Source organism: Lissotriton helveticus, chromosome 10, assembly GCF_964261635.1.
Source record: "Lissotriton helveticus chromosome 10, aLisHel1.1, whole genome shotgun sequence".
NCBI classification, from domain to species: domain Eukaryota; kingdom Metazoa; phylum Chordata; class Amphibia; order Caudata; family Salamandridae; genus Lissotriton; species Lissotriton helveticus.
In genome coordinates, this window is record NC_136071.1 from 38245940 (window position 1) to 38266151 (window position 20212).

General features: G+C 43.1%; 1 protein-coding gene across 1 annotated transcript in view; it reads right to left on the reverse strand.

Moving 5' to 3' along the window:
* LOC144785328 (myosin-4-like) overlaps nt 1-20212 on the reverse strand; it is an 86770-nt gene that overhangs the window by 29374 nt on the left and 37184 nt on the right. The window contains exons 28-32 of the mRNA XM_078664295.1: nt 19990-20155; nt 15975-16099; nt 15553-15861; nt 13783-13986; nt 13556-13681 (exon numbers count right to left, since the gene is read on the reverse strand). Coding sequence (XP_078520421.1) covers nt 13556-13681; nt 13783-13986; nt 15553-15861; nt 15975-16099; nt 19990-20155 — 930 coding nt within the window. The remainder of the gene's footprint in view (nt 1-13555; nt 13682-13782; nt 13987-15552; nt 15862-15974; nt 16100-19989; nt 20156-20212) is intronic.

A 20212-nucleotide genomic window follows, 5' to 3' on the forward strand; every position in this document is an offset into this window, starting at 1 on the left:
GTTACCAGCGTGTTACAAAGATTTACCCAGAAGTGGCATCTGGGAAATGGACCTGAAGTTAGAAAGTTGGTTAAAAAGGCTTTTTTCAGCAATGGTGTTCATCCGATAAGTTTCCTTTCCAGATGGTCTCGATTGATAATTAGAAGACAGCAGATTCATAAAAGTTACTTTCAATAGAGGTTTAAAGTATGAGAAAAAGGGAAAGATAAGAGGTAGTCTCTGAGATTCTAAATGTCAGAAGACAGAGGGAAATCCTCTGCTTAAGTATTCCTGCAGAGGTGTGTACCTTGATGTAAAAGATTGGATGACTCCACAAACGTCATCAAAAAGTAGTGACATCACTCCTACAATAGGCAGGATATGAAAATTCTCCAGTTCGCATTTTTGGGCCATAAGTATGCATTTGTTGAAATAGGCTTTTTAAAATTTGGTTAATATACTTTTAGCGGTGAAATGGCACCCACACACGTTGATTCGGATGGATAGAGCATACACCAGCGAACACATTTTCAAGTAACATACCTTTAAATTTTCATTGGAAAGCTAGAACATTGCAAGATGGCGGCCGCTTGATCCCGAGTGAGCGTCTCCCCTGTCTGCTCCTGATGGAGTAAGGGTGATTCTGAGAAAACTTAACGGTATAGGAGTGAGAATATTTGCGAGAGGTGAAGAATCCGGAAGAGCTATCGGACCGTGCAGTTACCTGAGAGGCTCATGTTGATTTTACGGCGGAATTTCAGCGTCTCGGTTCGGGCGGCTCGGCTGGCGGTAACCTTCCTCCGGAGTCAAGCGCACCTGTGGAGGGTGTGGTCTCCGAAGAATCTGTGCCCGAAGCAGGAAGCTGCCGTGCTCGGCAAATCTGGTGCCCGTATGTCTCCGCCGCGTAAGAACGGGAAGGTCCCTGCCGGCGCTATGGAGGAACAACCGGCTGCCGCTCGGAAAGGAGTGCCGGCGCCAGTCTTGAATCCAAAAAAGGAAAAGACTGGTAAAGCTGTGAGAACCGGCCCCAAGTTTTTACCGGTGAGTCTCAAGAAAAGCGCGATTAAAGGGAGAGGTATGGAGAAGACACAACCCCCAGAAAACAGGAGTGAGGACAGCAAAAATAAAGTTTTGGGGGCACAGGCACTAACTGTGGCCGGCGTCGGACGGGGGAGAGTGGCAATAATCCCCGGGATGTTTTCCCGGGAAGGGGCCCGGAAGCAAAAATCAGCACCAGAATGCTAAAGTAATCACTGGGGAGGCAGAAAATTGCAATAACGATGAGCAGCGCGTGTCAGAAAAAGGGAAGGGGGGCAAGCCCATATAGATGAGCAAAGTGGCTCACTGCAAGAAACGAGTGATACGGTGACCCTGGGATCGGGGCTAGAGATAAAACAGGGCACTGATGCTAATACGGACTCTCTATCATTAATGTTTGATGTGGTTGTGCCTGGTGGAAATCAAGGAATTATTAATGTCACCGAGAGCTTAACACAGATCCTCGACAGTGACCAGAGTGAAACTTCTAAGTTCTCCACTCCCTCTGGAGGAAAATTACATTCAGGACTTGCTGCGGGGTCTTATGAGGCTCAGGAAGGAGACAGTTTCTTTTCGGTCCCTGAAGACTCCGAGACCACCGCAGATTCTACTGACTCTGCTGAAGGGGATGCAATGTCTGGAGATGAAACCGGTAGTCCCCCAAATACCGGAGATACACTGAGGAGGGTGACTCCCCGACGTACTAAAGCAAGAAAAATCATTCAACAGGGAGGCAGGGCACTAGACAGTGATGGGTCTGAGGCTGGTAACAATAATCTTCAATGGGCCCATCTACATGCTACCACTTCTCTAGCCGGGGCAGATGGTCTGAGTGTTCAAGAAGAATTGGGAGGGGTGGTGGATACATCTCCCCCTAACTCTGTGATCTATGCTATGTTGAAGTCCATCCAAAGTGAAGCACGGCAAGAACATAAGCGAGCCCAGCTGGCCACCATGAAGATACAAGGGGCTATTCGCAAGAATACAAAGGCTTGCGCAGAGGTTATTGCCAGAACAACTGTCCTGGAAGAGCAGATAGTCGGGCTTGAAGCTGGATTACAGTGTGCGGAACAGAAGACCACTGCCAACGACGATAAACTAACAGATATAATGTGGAAGTTGGAAGATTCTGAGAATCGCTTACGCAGAAACAATTTAAGACTGTTAGGTATTGAAGAAAATGCGGAAGGACAGGACATTAGAGGCTTTGTATTGAATTTATTTAAGTCCGCATTTCCGGAGCCGTCACATTGGTGTTGGGAAACAGAAATTCTAAGAGTACATCGATTCCCTTTCATGTTAAAAAAGAACTCCGGCGCTGAATCTAAACCAAGGGCTATATTAATTTTTTTCGGTAACTTTCTGTTAAGGCAAGCTATTTTTGAAAAAGCCCGCCCGGACGCTAAGAGAAGTTCAGAGGGGCACTCGTTTTTTGTACGCCCTGATTTTTGCCACGTAACAGTGGAACGGAGATGACGACTCCGTACTCTGATTAGCCCTTTTCAAAAGAAGGGTTGCGAGGTTTATTTAATGAACCCCGCAAGGCTAAAGGTTATTTTTAGAGGCAAAACACGGGTTTTTCTTTCAGAAATTCAAGCTGAGGCATACCTGAATGAATTGCCTGATGGTTAATTTCGAATTTAAGCATACTTTCTCAATGCTGCATGCTCTATCTGCTCTATTTGAGATATAGGAGTTGTATATCTGTTTCCTATGTTTTCACTCTTTACTTTCTTTATCATATCTCAGTGGAGGTTATATGTTTTCTCAAACTCATGGTTTGATTTGTTACAGACAGGGGATGACCATGGGCACTTGGGAGGCGGGAGGCATCACACAGGTCCATGGACCCCTATTGCCTTTGTTGGGGGGTGGGTGGTCCTGGAGGGAGGGTTGGAGAGGGGAGGGAGGGGGGGGCACAGAGGGAAGGAAGACAGGAATGTACGTTTCGAGGTAATTTGATCAGCACTTCATTCAAGACTAGTTGGTTTAAATGTAGAAGGAAATATCCAGTATCATGGCTATACGAGTAGCATCTATTAATATATGTGGCCTGAATGATGCTAATAAGCGCAGGCGTATTAGCGAAGATCTTAAGTTTTTGAGGGCGGATATAATCTGCCTTCAAGAAACTCATATTGAGGCCAGCCGATATAAATGCATGGAAGTTGAGGGATTTCAGCTAGACTCATGGACTAAACTAGAAGCCAAGACCAAAGGGGTCGCCATTTTGGAAAAACGCGGGAGGGTAAATATTTTTCGGACAGCTGCAGATCTATATGGCCGCTGGGTTATAGTTCATGGCAAATTTTTAAATAAGGAATTAACTTTATGTTCAATATATGGGCCTGTGTTGGACGGTCCAGCAATCTATCAAATGCTGAGTCTAGAGCTGTTAGGCTGGCCTTCGCCATTGATAATTTGTGGCGACCTTAATATCAATATAGAATGTGACCTGATGAATCAAACTAGAGCAACCTATGTAGTGCGAAAATCTAGGGTGTACAGGGCCTTACGACATATGATGGACCTGCATGGGCTAATAGATGCCTCGGCGTATTTCAGATCTAAGGACCCTGGATTCACTTATTATTCCGCCCCACATAAAAGGTGCTCTAGATTAGACTATTTCCTTATTTCCCCTGCACTTACTGCGAAATCTAACATCTTTCGATACCCTAGAGTGATGTCGGATCATAATCCGCTTGTATTGGAGATTAGTGTGCAATGTAGGATGGATAAACCAGATGTTTGGATTTTTAATCGGGGTCTGTTAAGGGATAGCACCTATGTTGAAGGTATGGCCATTTGGATTATAAGATTTTCGGAGGAAAACTTGGGCAGTACGGGGATACAAAATGTGTGGGATACATTAAAGGCCGGGATAAGGGGTGAGACAACCCGCTTTGGCTGGGAGAGTCAAAAAAAGGAAAAAGCTGCACTAGTCAAGCTATATACTAAATTAGAGAAGGCCGAGGCTAATCTGGCTAGTGCACTTGCTCAGGAGGCAGACAGCGACTCGGCTCAAACTCAGATTGTCCTAGCTAAAGCAGCGATTATAGAAATATCCCAGAGAAAGGCGGCTAGTAAATTTATGGCCTGGAGGACAAAGATGTTTGAAAAAAGAGCTGGACATTTACTTGCCTCTAGAACTAGGGATAGAGAATTGGTAATGCAGATAAAAAATATTTATAATCCCGATGTTGGTCTTGTGTCTGAGGAAGATGCTATTGCTGTTGCATTCCAGAAATTTTATCAAAAATTATATAAAGAAGATATTTATGAAAATGAGGCAATACAGGAGGAAATTCGAGAGTACTTGAGAGAAATCGAGGTCGAGGCTTTGTCCGCCCAGGAGAGAGATATGTTAGATTGTGACATAGGGATGGAGGAACTTTGGCTTGCTATTGACTCTCTCCCGTCCGGCAAGGCTGTGGGCCCCGATTTCCTACCAGGGGAATTTTACAAATGTTTTCGCTCTTAGTTGTCACCAATTATGATAGAAATGTTTCAGAAGATTCAGAAAGGAGACTCCCCCCCCCCTGAATCGTGGAGAAGTGCTTGAATCGTGACATTTCTAAAGAAAGGCAAGGAACCCTCGGATACAGGGTCATACCGACCCATCACACTTATAAACAGTGACATAAAGATTTATGCTAAGATATTAGCAAATAGGCTTTCTGGTGTGATTAGAAAGTAGGTTGCACCTCAACAGCATGGGTTTGTTCCCGGACGGGAAACAATAGATCATATCCGGCGTACAATAATCCTGTTTGATTTTACTAAGGTTTCAGGAGACCCTATGGCGTTAATCCTACTGGATGCAGAAAAAGCCTTTGAAAGGGTCTCCTGGCCTTTTTTATGTGCTACTATGAAACATTACGGGGTGGGGGATAAATTCATAGGGGCAATAAAGAGCATGTATAATCAACCTAAAGCCCAGATCTCCGTTATGGGAATACAATCAGGCATAATTAACATCATGAGGGGTACAAGGCAGGGTTGTCCCTGCTCACCTTTATTATTTGCTATCTACATAGATCCTTTCATTAGAACACTTTTTTTAATAACTTGGTTCGACCAATTTGTGCAAAGGGGGGGGGGGGATACCAAAATTCTCGGGTATGCGGACGATCTAGCTATATTAACCAATTCCCCTCAGGTGGAGATCCAGACCCTTGCCTCACAGTTTGGGCCAATTTCTGGATATTTATTAAACGAGGCCAAGACTCAAATAATGCATAATGATAAAATTGTGTTGGCAGATTCTAGGGTGTTGCATCATGCGAAATACCTGGGGGTAGAGATCTGTGTTAATCCGGATCAGATAATACCGATCAATCTAAATCCATTATTAGACAAAATTGAAGCCGACGCCCGTCGAATTGAATAATCTCCAATTAACACTAATGGGCCGATGTAATGTGGTTAAAATGATATTCCTGCTTAAAATATTATATTATTTAAGATCCATCCCTTTATTTTTTGAGCAAATCTGGTTTATTAAATTGGATCAAATTATTTCCCGGTTTTTATGGGCAGGGAAACAGCCCAGACGGGCCATGAAATATATGACATTGCCTAGGGATAGAGGGGGATGGTCTGTACCAAACTTCCAGATTTATTTATTTTTTTGGTAGAGTTTTATATAGCGCAAACTTGACCCGAACCGAATCAGGTATCAGAGCGCTTTACATAGCACAAGTTACGTTTTTACATGAAAACACACACTTTTATTTTTAGGCACGGGGAGATTAAGTGATTTGCCCAGAATCACAGGAGGTTTGGCGTCGTTACCGAGACTCGAACCCAGATCCCCAGGTCCGAGGTCGAGCGCCTTAGCCGTTAGGCCAACTCCTCTCCCCTATTTATTATTGGGCAATTACCTTCAGGCACATTGCGGAACTTTTAGATTTTCAAGATCTAGAATGTATGGATATCTCTATCTTCTAATTCTGGGAGAGGAGGCGCGAGGGCTATTATTTACACATATTGATTTTGCTTATTTTAAACGGGTTAGGTTTAAGGTTTTGCTGGGGGCCTTTAAAGTCTGGTCCAGGATCCGGAAATTGTGCAACATTGGACGGCTTCATATTTACTCTCCCTTGGTGCGGAACACTCTCCTCCTTGATATTTTTCATGATGCATATTTTAGTGAATGGGTTTCACAAGGAATTACGGTAATTGGAGATATAGTCTCGCCTGCTGGCCTGCTGACATTTGATAGTATCAAACAAAAGTTTGGAGTTAACAATAGGCATTTTTTAAAGTTTTTACAGATTAGAGATTTTTTTTCTAGAAAAACGACTAATTGGTCTCAAATTCCGCTTATCGAGGCTGTAAAAATGGGGCAACCAACTATTTCTAAAATATATAAGATATTAAATGAGACTCTGAAGGATGACCTTGCTAAACATTTCAGTCGCTGGCAGACTGGTTTAAATGCTGGACAGGGGGTCTGTGAGGATTCTTTAGGTTATAGTCAAACAGCATCTATTTCAGCAAACATTCAGGTCCAGTTCTATAAGACTTGGTTTAATCTTTATATTACTCCACATCGTATTCAACAATGGGGAGGTACAGTTGGGGTTGATTGTCCCAGGTGTGGAGAATATGATGTCGATAGCATTCATATGTTTGCATCTTGTTCTTGTTTGACACCCTGTCCAATGGCCATTGAGAAGAGAAAACCCACACCCTGATTATTGGAGGGGGGTCCCCACAAGGAATAGGTATGACTGTTTGGACATGGTCGATTGACCAATAACGACAACAAACACCAAAATTACAAACCTAGGCATCCCAGTAGAAACCTGTAATAATTAAGAGCAGTTTGCCACTGCCAATATACCACCAGCAGGGAATACATCTGATCCCCCATCACGGAATATATTTTGTACCTCCATAACCCCGCAGAATTCCATCCAAATACACAGGGAGTTAGAACTTAGTATAGAGGGCGCTGAGAGCCTAATCCCTCAGTTAGCGGTAACAGAACCTAGCCGATATAAATCAAACCTAAAAATAACCTCCTGGAACATCGCAGGGCTGAGCAATAAAGCAAGGGCCCAGCCGTTCCTATCTTTTATGGCAAAACAGGACATAATATGTTTACAAGAATGTTGGGATCAGGAGGAGACCCATATCGAGGGCTTTAGCACCCACTATATCCCGGCTATACAGGGTAACAGAGGTAGAGGGTCGGGGGGTTTGTGTATCTTTACCTCCAATCTGTGTAATACAAAATTGTCTACATATGTGCCGAGTGGATCCAAAGTAGAGGTGGCTAGATCTTTGCAAGGACTTATGGTCAAAGCAAAGGGGTGGTCCCTTTTCGTGGTGAATATATACATAAATGTGCCAAAAGTAGAGCCCAAAGCCTTAATAGCGGAGCTTAATACAATGCTCATGATGGGTGGCCAGGACGCAGACTGTATCCTAGTAGTAGGCGATTATAATTGCCACCTATGCCCCTATAGCGCCACAAAAAATTGTGGAATTTATAACTTAAGAGGAGACCCCACCACACATTTCGAACATTCCATTATTGGGAACATGCTTAACCAATTAATGCATGATTGGGACATGGGGTTCACTAATGAACTTTGTGAGCCTTATGTGGCCTTCCAGACAACATTCTTTGGTCGGGGGTCAGGCACCACAATCGACTATATCCTAGTGACCAACAGGAACCAAGGTTGCCTGGGGGGTTTCAATACGGAAGATCTGGCACTAAGCGATCATTTCCCGATTAGTACTACAATCTCTATCGAGAAAGATGAGAGTCCCGAGTCAGGCATACCGAGTATCCTGCATGGTCACTCAGTGTCACTGGCAAGAAAGAATGGATATGCCATAAAGTGGGAAAAAATCGATGCTACAATCTTTCTGAAGGATCTCGTGCAGAAAGAATTGAAGCAATTTATGACCTGCCTAGAATTTAATACCACCCCTCAGTTAATTATAGCGGCGTATGGTAGTATAACTGCCACTATAAATGACAAATTAACAAAAAAACTAAAGAGAGGGATAGTAAAGAGAGAACATGGCTGGTTTAATTCCGCCTGCTCTAAAGCCCACAAAGACCTTTTACAGGCATTAAAGACACTTCCCAAGGACAATAGCGCTATTAAGCAAGCCAGACGAACCTACAAACAGACGCTATGCGACCGACAGGATGAACTCAAAAATCAGGCCTGGGAAGCCCTAGTAAAGGCAAGTTCCACAAGGGATAACACCTCTTTCTGGAAAGAGATTAACGCCCCCTTTTTCTCCTCGGATAATAAGGCCGATTCGATGGAGATAGCCATAATGGAAGACGCCTGGGTTGATTATTTTACCTCCTTATATAAAAAAGATGTAATAAACATGACTCCAGAACATAACATCTATAATAGGAAGGAACCACAGTCGGCGACGCAAGATAGCTTCCCTCTAAATATAGCTTTTACCCCTCCAGAGGTCGAATTAGCAATCTTACAGAGCGCAAATCTAAAAGCTCCCGGCCCAGATGGAGTCCCTATTGATTTATTCAAAGGCAATGTAGAGCTGTGGGCTCCATTATTAGCAAATGTAATAAATGCGTATAGCAAAATGGGATTTCCTGACTCATGGCACGAAGCCATAATTATTCCAATATTTAAAAAGGGGAACAGACAGGACCCAAAATGCTACCGCCCTATTTCCCTCCTAGATACACTGATGAAAGTGGCAGGTAGAATACTGCTAACCAAACTGCAAACCTGGTCTAAAAACAAAGGGATTCTATCAAAATTACAGTATGGATTTAAAACTGGAGTAGGCACTGTAGAGCAGGGTTTAAATCTGAACTTAATAATAAACAAGTATACTAGTAAGAAGAAAGGGAACCTCTTCCTAACCTTCGTCGACTTATCCTCGGCTTTTGATTGCCTTGACCATGCCTTCCTGTGGAAAACCCTGGTTAAGTTGGGAATAGATATAAACATTCTACACTTCATACAGGAATTATATAGAGATGCGGGCGCTGCGGTCAGATATGGTAAAAATGGTGAGCGAACTAAAAAATTCCCCATAGCGAAGGGTGTTCGACAGGGCTGCATCCTTGCGCCATTCCTTTTTAATTTATACATCAACGAGATAGCAGACTTTTTAAATGATCTTAAAGTTGATTACCCTAAAATAAATGGCACCCCAGTATCTTTATTATTGTATGCTGACGACGCTGTGATTATGGCCCGCACACAGCTAGGCCTCCAGAAAGCTATAACAGGTTTTTCATCCTTCATGACCACGAGAGGCTTAAAAATAAATGAGGGAAAAACATTTACAATGTCATGTTCCTTGAGGAAAAACATACCAGACTGTAAAACCTTCGTAAACAGCACTAAGATAGCGATGACCAAAACCTTTTCCTATCTAGGAATTATATTTAACAACAAGGGTACATGGTCATCAGCAATAACCTCTAGGAACCTAGCCTTTGCCCGTACAATAGGTGCTCTTAAACAATTTGCCAAGAGACTGGGCAGGAAACCTGTGAACATATTATTGAAGATATATGCTGCTAAATGCGTGTCTACCGCCGTATACGGGGCGGGCATATGGGGCATAGCAGATAGTACACAAATCCAAACAGTGGAAAATGCTTTCTTTAGATATCTACTTTCAGTTCCTCCCTCCACGTCTATTACTGTGTGCCATAATGAATTGGACAGAGTCCATATTATAGACCTGATAAAGATAGCACCAGTAATGTTGTGGTTCAAGATTTGGACATGTGAGGATACAGGGTTCAATAGGGAAGTAATTAAGGACTGTATAAACTATTCTGCGTCTACTAAACAGCCATGGCTAGCTTATGTGAAAAAGTTCTTGTTTTCTATTGGTAAACCAGATCTTTATCTAAACCCCATATCATGCTCTCAAATATCAAAAAAATCTTTAAAACTGGCATGTCTAGACTTACTGGAGGAACGAAGATGGTACTTAGACGGGCACAAATCTACCATAGTAGCCCATCGTAACATCTTACATGGTCCAGGTATTCACGCTTACTTAGCGCCAATCTATTCGTGTTATCACAGAATGCTCCTGACTCGAATGAGGACGGGTTCATTCTATAGGCTTGTATCTTTTCCTGTCACGAATGATTGGTCTGCAATTATGGAAAAATGCCCGTGTGATGACCAATCCAGACAGTCAAATTTACACTGTTTATTCTTTTGCAAGTATTATCAGTGGGGGAGAAAAAGATACTTGTTACCATTGCTAAAGTCATGGGGTGTAAGAACCTGTAAAACTGCATTGTTTAGATTATATATGATGCAAGATGAAGTTACCATAGTGACAGCGATAAAATTTCTGACTTTTACTGTAAAGTGCAGGGGGTCCATGGGAAATGTATAGGACTTTGTGGATATACATAAAATTGAAAATTCGTATTATAATGTTCCTTACAACACCAGATAATATGTACACAGTAGACTGTATGAACTCCAAGAGTCCTTCAAATGAATTTTACAAAATTTTTATATATGCAACTTAATGAATTGTATCTGTTTCATCTTGATGATATGTATTTTTGTAAGAAATTTGAAAATGAGAAAAGTTATTTATTCTGCTTTCGTTTGTATTTGTATGTCATGCTTTTATGGTTTTTTGTCAAAATACCGAATAAAGCTATTTTGAAATTGAAATTGAAAATTGACACCCTGTTTAAATAAGATCGAACAATACCTTGCGCAAATGTTAGAGCCAAGGGTTCCCTTGACCCCACAGGCTATAATGTTAGGTGTAGTAGATCAGAATTTGTCTGAACCTGAACGTAAATTCTTTTTTATAACTATGGCAATTCTGCGGCTCTTAATAGCCACTATATGGTTGGACTCAATCCCCCCGAATCCACATGGATGGTTGGCCAAATTGGTCAATGTTAGCAAGTGGGAAATGTTGGTATATAGGAAAAGGTGTCCTAGGGCTCGGAGGGAGAGAGAACGCATCTGGGAACCTCTGAATAAATGGATGTCTGTTGAGAATTGAGGCTTTCTCCTCTATGCAATCTGGGTAGTGTTATCGCTAGATATATTTTTATGTCTTCATAGGATTTCTTTTCCTTTCTTTTCTATTGCTGTTATATATAACTTGGTATTCTTCTTTCCTTTTCTCTTTGGTCCTCCCTCTTATGGGTGGTGGGTGGGAAACATCACTTACAACGCAACTTTTACCACGCAATGCCTTTACATCGCAGCTTTTACAACGCAAACCATTACAACGCATTGCGCTGGGGGGCGCTCTAGGATAGGGAATAAGTTTAATTTACTATCCAACACCTTCCCTAGTGTCCACGGGGACTGGAGTTGGAATAGTAAATTAAACTATTCACTATCCAGCACCCCAAAGCGCTATGCGTTGTAATGGTATGCGTTGTAAAAACCGCGTTGTAAAAGCATGCGTGGTAAAAGCATGCGTTGTAATGTCGTACATCCGTGGTGGGTGGGGGTGAAAATGATTAAAAAAAAGGGGATGTTAGACATGGTTAAAATGTACACTAATTGGAATTTTGTAAATGTATCAAGTATCATGTCTTATGTCTAATAAATACTTTTTTTAAAAAAAAGGAAAGCTAGAACATCTACCAATGTTAAGGCCTTTCTGGAATTTAGAGACTACCAAAGCGAGGGGGACAGTCTCTTCATTCTTTCAGGATTGGGTGAGTTTAGTAGTTTTAAGCAGAAGTTCAGTGAAGAAGTGCAAAGTTGGATAAATATCCAAGTTTGAACAAGTGGGAGGAAGTACTTTCCAGAACACAAGGAAAAGGATTAACAACTGGATATAGGATATGCCTAGCTGAGTTTGTGGTGGGGGCGGGGGGAGGGGTGCAAAGAGTTAATTAAGATGACAAGCTCCTGTTCTGACTAAAACTTCTGAACTGCTGGAAGTGAGACTTTGTCCAACCAGTGATCAGGGACATCTTAAGGATTTTTGGGGCCCTGGACTGAATGCAATTTGAGAGGCCCTGTTTGGAACAGCTTTGAATTTAGGATCCAATTTCAGCTCTTTGATGTCCTCTTTGGCCAGATCATTGACAGTGTTTAGGCACACTCCTCCAAAATCTAACAGTTTTTACATCTGATATTGAAGGAGAGTAGCGTGTTTTCAAAATTACAATACAGAAGCAGTTAACTAATCGTATTGCAAATAATCTTTGTGACCTTCCCCCTCCCATTTCTCATTAGTGAAGTCCTGTTTTGATCTAAAAGAAACGTTTTTTATGTATGTTCATCGTGTGAAAAACATGAACTTTACTCTGCAAAGTATCTGTAATAGACTCCAATATATCACACACATAAAAAAATAATTTAAAGGAAAACGGTATATAAAACAATCTGTTTAACGAGTATTCAAGCTCATCAGAGCGCAAGACTCTTCAGAACAGAGCTGGCTCTATCAGGGGCCCCCTGAAAGGCTGGGGCCATGGGCCAGGGCCCACTTTGCCCATGCCTTAAACAGTCTCTGCTAGTGAGTTAAACCCCCCATAATAAAACTGTGAACTGCATGTGACATTCGCCTCTGTGGTATCTACAAAAAAGAGCCAGGGACCAGAAACTGTAGACTATGAATTGATCCATAGCAATAAACTCTTGAAGGAAATATTTCACAAACCACCACTGTGTTAAGAACTATGCACTTATGTAATGATGTTAAGGTTGGGAACGGTGGGAACTCTACCACATTTAGCATTCTCTACCAGGATGGCAGAGGTTTTCAACCAAGTGGCAATATTGTCCAGATGGATGAACCACTCTTCTGGAAACCTCTGTTGGAATATGTGTTGTCTCCCTTGTCGTTAGGTGGTATTTCTAACACTAAATGTGAGCACTGAAAATACACTCACACAGAGGTGCATCTATTGTCATTGCCCAGATATCAGTTTCTCCTTGACAGACTTGGGAGAGGCGGAGGGTTTCTGGTATGTTAAGTTCTACCACCCTTTCCATGGTGGTCTGTCACTGAGAAAACTCCAACAAATATTGGTGGAACAGCGACTCTAGACATTAGACTGACCTGTAACCATTTCTAGTACCGGTTTTGCTACACATTAGCAGAGAAGATGGCAAACCTGAGGAAATTTCCAAGGGCGGGACTGCCACAGTCTGCCTAATACTACATACAGTGGCCTTGTTGCCAGAGGCACAGACCTTGAATCTGCCACTTTCACATATATTTGCTGTGACCAGCCTCCTTTCAATCAAGCCCATAATCTGGTGTGAGTCAGGTCTCAGTTATAAAAAGAACAGCAAGTTTATTGTTATGACTAAAATGAAGTATATGAGTTTTGGTTTTTCATAGTGATCAATGAATCATGTCATCTGCACAGGGTTGTAAAATACCATAAATGTGCTGTGGTAATAAAATGGGATTGTATTATCACAATATTGCCAGAGTGTGTGGTTTACCTCACCAACATATAACACATATATTGTTTTTAGGATATTTTAAACCACTAATAAAACATACTTAAATCTTTAGTTATCAAGTTCTTTAAGAAGAAACTTACATCAGTGATGGCCTTCTTGGCTTTTTCCTCAGCATTCCTGGCTTCCTGGACGGCTTCCTCTACTTCACTCTGGAGCTGTGAGCTGTCGCTCTCAAGCTTTTTCTTGGTGTTGATGAGACTTGTGTTCTAAAAATAAATTCAGTCATTAATTCAGTGTTTATCTTATATGACATGCAACTCCTTATGTTGATATATCATGTAAACAATGTAAAAAACATAAGCTATACCTGGGAGTGGAGAAGTTGTAAACGTTCGCTTGCATCAAGAAGTTCATGTTCTGCAACTTTGCGAGATCGTTCCGTCTGTTCCAGAGCAGCCCTCATCTCTTCAATTTCTGCTTGCTGCAGGTTGTTTCTGCGTTCAATGACAGCCACTTGTTCCTTTAGGTCCTGTTGTCCTCTAACAGCATCATCAAGATGAAGTTGGGCATCCTTCCAGAAAATATATTACACTTTAAACGAATTTCATATATTCTTGAGCCAAAGATGGATATGACAAGTTATCATTGGAAGTACGTAGAACTCAAAGATAGCAATTAATATCTTAGCTATGTGAAAGAAGCACTGTGTGGCAATAGAAATAATGATACACTGAAGGAGATCCACAATGTAACTTCCATAGTGTGTGAAACACCTCATTAACCTCTGTCACATGAAAGAACCCACAACCTACAGAAAAATCTACATACAAATGTACACAATTTTTAATTTACTCAAATTGAGACATCACTGACCATGTGCAATTGAAAAATTATATAAATATGTTCAAATGACGTATTACAGTTGAGCTCTAACTTCACAATACCTTTTGCTAGTCTACCACCCAGAATATTATCAACCTCTACTGAAACCCTTCTTTCTAACACTTATTGTGAATGTTCTGTCTCCAAATCCACTTCCCTTAGCAGACAACGGAACAGTTATGGTCCTTTGTTGATTAAGGGACACTTGCATCAATGTAATCATTTGCAATTACCAAATAGAGAATTTTAAGGATTCGCTCTTTGGTAATCGCAAATGCCTATGCATGAACGATTCACAAATATTTCTGCGAATCCTTAACATGACCTAATAGCGAATCGCAAATTGCGATTCACTATTAGGGAATGCATTCCCATTCATTCCTATGGCCCATAGGGCCATAGGAATGAATGGGAATGCATTCGCGATTTGAGATTAACAAATTGGTAATCACACATTGCTAATGCAATTGCAAGGGTGCTAGGGGGAAAATGATTCCCTTATTACCATCAACTTGAAGTTGATTTAGGGAATCGCAAATGGCGATTCCCTAAATGTATTAGCAAGTTAGGTAATCGCAAAAATTGCGATTACCTATTTTGTGAATGCATTGTCTTTTACTGCATCGGAAAAGGCATTTTACCCGTCACACACGGGCCGATTCTTGAATCGGCCCGTTTGGGACTGGTAAACTACTTGATGCAGGTGGCCCTAACTGCTTTGCTGAAGATAAGGGCAGAAAACCATTAATCTATCAACAGGTGACTGTAAATGTTAAAGCAGGAAACTAGCCTTCTTTGCAAGTGACCTGCATGAAACCAACACAATTGGGGGCCGTGTGCTTGCTAAAATACTTCCTACAGAATGGATTTAAATATTTCTTCTATCTACATGCTGGCAAAATATAACTTGTATCAAAGAGAGCAATACATGTTGACTGAGTGTACTTATGCAGCGTCTAGGTGCAGGTCTTAGGGTCACTACTGGTATAAACACATGGTCCAATTTGCGCAACTATTTTCCATGAGTGTGACTTAACAGCAATTAAGGAGTAAGTCACACATTTCAGAAGTAAACAACACCTACTCACAAAAAGTTGAAAATCCAGCCCCCCTTCCAATAAACTATAATGTGAATACTACTGAAGACTAATCTGTAGTTGAAAGCCTGATTAGTAACATATGTATTTTGCTGAAAATGTGTATAGTACAATAATGAAAAACTAAAGATGCAGAAATACAATGTGAGATAGTTCACCTTGAGTTGCCCCTGTACATTCCTCAGCTGCTTCTGCGATTCAGCAGCTTGGCGGTTGGCGTGACTGAGCTGAATCTCTATTTCATTCAGATCTCCTTCCATTTTCTTCTTCAGCCTCAGAGCATCATTCCTGCTTCTGATCTCAGAGTCCAGTGTACCCTGCAGAGAATCTACAGCTCTCTGGTTGTTCCTCTTCAACTGTTCAATCTCCTCATCTTTCTCTGCCACCTTCCTATCGACCTCGCCCTTGATCTGGTTCAGCTCAAGCTGAATTCGCAGGATCTTGGCCTCTTCATGTTCCAATGATCCCTTTTCGAACATGAAAATAAAAATTAGTGAAGGAAAGAAAATTTTAATATTTGTATTAAGCAGTAAGTCATTAACGTAGTTTGGTTACTGCCAAAATGATAGCCCTCACTCACTTCAGCTTCTTCTAGGGCTGCCTGGAATTCACTCTTTTCTTGTTCAACTTGCTTCTTGGATTTTTCCAATTCATGGATGCACTTTCCGGTTTCCCCAATTTGTTCAGTAAGATCTGAGATCTCCTCTACAAGAGAAATAGATTTAACAAGCATAGAGTGCTGATGCTTTAGTGTGTGCATTGTGCTTCATTGCCAAGAACGTCTTTTATGCAACCTATAAATGACAGCATTGTATGTACAATATGAGAAATCATTACTGGTTGGAAAGGTTAATGGTTTCTGTCTTCATGCCTAAAAGACATAGAAACATTTATTGACATAATGGGCTTGATTAACAGCTCCTTATTTTCAGTACGACTTCATTGCAGAAACTGCAGGCGGCCCAGAATGCAGCCGCAAGACTACTGTGTAACATCCCGGTATGGGAATCAGTAAACAAGCATTTACAATGCAAAGGTCTCGGCTTTGTTAAAGTTAGAGCTATTGGCATTGCAAAAGGCATTTTTTTCATTTTTTATTTTTTTTTAAACAGAAATAAATGGTATTGTCATTTACAATGGCAATAGGTGAGCATTAGAGTGTAGTAGAGAGTATTAGCGGACACAGAGCCACACACACAGAGAGCCACTTACACACACAGACAGAGCCACACACACACAGACAGAGCCACACACACAGACAGAGCCACACACAGAGCCACACACACACACAGCTCTCTGCTCAGTAACTCCCTAGGGAACAGAGGCACGAAAAACCGGATCACAAGCAGGGAACAGAGGCACAAGCAGGGAACAGAGGCACGAAAACCGGATCACAATCAGGGAACAGAGGCACGAAAACCGGGAACAGAGGCACGAAAACCGGGAACAGGCACAAAAATCGGATCACAAGCAGGGAACAGAGGCACAAGCAGGTAACAGAGGCACGAGCAGGTAACAGAGGCACGAGCAGGTTACAGAGACACAAGCAGGTAACAGAGGCACAAGCAGGTAACAGGCACAAGCAGGGGACAGAGACACAAGCAGGGAACAGAGGCACAAAAACCGGATCACAAGCAGGGAATAGAGGCACAAGCAGGGACCAGAGGCACAAGCAGGGAACAGAGGCACGAACAGGGAACAGAGGCAGAAGCAGGGAACAGAGGCACAAGCAGGGAACAGAGGCACAAGCAGGTAACAGAGGCACAAGCAGGGAACAGAGGCACAAACAGGTAACAGAGGCACAAGCAGGTAACAGAGACACAAGCAGGGAACAGAGGCACAAGCAGGGAACAGAGGTACGAACAGGGAACAGAGGCACAAGCAGGGAACAGAGGCACGAACAGGGAACAGAGGCACGAACAGGGAACAACAAGCGCTACACCGCGATAAGGAAATGGCAGGCAGAGTCTGGGGGAGGGGGCGGGGTGCAGCGCTGCTGAGGCCTCACCGCACCAGAGGGCCATTTCCACCTCAATACAGATACAAAATTGTCGGGCCTGATTGAGTCGGGCCTGATTGAATCGGACCTTCCCAGGAGGCCGTGTTACCCCTTCAAAACAATTTAGTTTAGTTTAACGTACTTCCACCGCTGTTTGGTTGTCATATTTTAGAGCTCCAGCACACAACACTAATCAGGTCGGGTGTCTAGCTCCAATCTCTCTCAACCCAATATCTGACACCATCCATAAGAGCACATTTGACTAGGCATCTTGTCCTCCTTGCTGGTCACAGAACTCTACAATCCCCACATTTTTGCGCCACAACTTAACCAGCCTGAACGCAGCTCCCCGACACAGGCTTTTTCTACATCTAAAGACTGCTCTCTGATATCTCAAAAGCAGCACACGGTTCAGTACTGTAAGAGTCTGGTCTTTCCAGGGGAAAGTCTTTCCCGAAACTCTCAGAGAGCAAAGACAATGCTAAACATTTAATGTCCAAAGCCGGCCCAGTACGGCTGGGCATTCCCTTCTGGGGAAGCGAGGCAGATGGTTCCTTCCGGGAGAGCAACAAGGGCAAGTGGGCGGACTTTTCCGGAGTGAACTATGTGTTTTTTTGCCAGTCACAGCAATATTTATGGAACAATACAGCCACCAGGCTCCTCCCATTACAATCCCTAAACATTTCAATCACTATAAACCAGGGTACCGAACGTCGTTCTATACCTCCACTTAATTGAAGTCGGTTCGTGTCGTCTGTCTAGTGAAATCTATTAGAGCCGTGAAGGAAGCAAAGCTGACCAGAGATTTACTATCTTCTGATTGAAGGTACCAGGACGAAGGCGGTCTCTTATTATTACTGAAAGTTGAGACAAGCCTAATTTTCCCTAGCCATTCATGCTGAAATAGGACGACCATCATGGCATTATTTATAGATTTACATATATTTCCTATAGATAACTGTATGCCCCTTCGGTAGCTATGTGCACCTCGGTGCTTCCACTTGTACTGAAGCCCTCCCTCCCCCCGATATAATAGCATAGATATTAATGACTAGCTGGTGCATCAGACTGTGGGGGTCATGAGGGCGGGTGTTCTTTGTTTTGTTTATTTATGGGTTTCTACATAGCGGGTACTTTACCCAGAGGTGTCAGGGCGCTTTGTTTCCCTCACTATAGCATCGCACACCTTGGAGGTGCAAGTGTGACTGATAAAGGTGTCGAGAGACCCGCAGTGCCTGCCTGTCCCTTCACGGAAGTGCCGGGTGAGCGCCTGGGAGAGGTTTCAAGACCCTCATGGCGCTACCTCAATCCCAGGCACCCCCCACCACCCCGGAGCGGCCAGTCCACCCGCCACTTAAAGTGCAATAAACGTGGTCCGGAGGTGTCTCTGTGTCTCCGGCCTGGTGCGGGGTGACAAGCCCATGATTCATGGGTGGGGTCTGTGCGAGCTGCCAGGACTGCGGGGAATGCGGCCAGGGAGACTGGCGGGGGGGGTCTGTGCGAGCTGCCAGGACTGCGGGGAATGCGGCCAGGAAGACGAACTAGGCCGGGGGGGGGGGTCTGTGCGAGCTGCCAGGACTGCGGGGAATGCGGCCAGGGAGACAGACTAGGGCAGGGGGGGGTCTGTGCGAGCTGCCAGGACTGCGGGGAATGCAGCCAGGGAGACCGACTAATCTCCGGCAACGAGGGGGCCGGAGAGCAAGCACAACAACGAGAGGGCCGAAGAGCAAGCACAAAAAGAGGCAAGAAAAGCGAGCACTCACCGGAGGACTCTGCAGCTTCTCGACTTCTTCCGGCAGCGGTCGGACAGAAATGGCGTCAGAAAAGCGCAGAAATTTTCGCATTCGGGGCGTGGTTTTTGCTGTTGAGTGACGGATGACGTCACGGAGTTAAAAACTGCAAAAAACACCCCCCCGAATCCGAAAGAGACGGGGCTTGAACGGAGTGACACCCCTCTCCTCCAATGGCTAGCCTCTGTTTAGGAAGCAAGCCAATGGAGGAGAGGGGCGGGTTCAAGCCCCCGTACTAAGAAACATAAAATCTCGCAAGCGAGACTGCGCAAGCGCAGCCTTCACTAGCCGAGACCTAAAAAGCATCTAATTAAACTTCACTGGCTCCCGGTAGAAACCAGAATACAATTCAAAGCATTGGTCATTACACATAGAGCAGAGCATAATAAAGGCCCCAAAAAAGTAATGAGCCTAGTCTCCCCCTACATTCCAAAGAGGCAGTTGCAATCTAATACGGAAGAACGCCTAAAACAGACTAGGGTGAGGAGGGAGAAATGGGGAGGAAGATCTTTTTCCAACTTAGCTCCAAAACTTTGGAATTCTTTGCCATTGGAATACAGACGGATAGACAGAGAACTACAGTTCCGTCAGGAGATCAAGACCTGGTTGTTTATACAATATCTTTAAGGCATGGACTGTCCATACTTAGCACCTGACCGCTCAGCGCTGGGAAGCCCCAGGGCAACCATGCGCTTTACAAGTCCCTATAATGATAATAATAATAATAATAATTGCATTGTCTTATCTTTATAATCATCAGAATTAGAATAATTTAAACTGCCATTATACAGAATGGAGAATCTTACGTTGCAGGTTCTTGTTTTCACGTTTCAGGGTTTCAAGGTGATCCAGAGACTCTTCATAGGCATTCTTCATTTTAAACACCTCAGTACTCAAGGACCGGGTATCCTTTAGCGCTGCTTCTAATTCAGCCTGACCTTCCTCATACTTCTGTTTCCAGTCTGCTAGGACCTGGTAAAATAAGTTTTATAGTGTATATCACAAATCTGAATTGCAAGTGACCCTTAA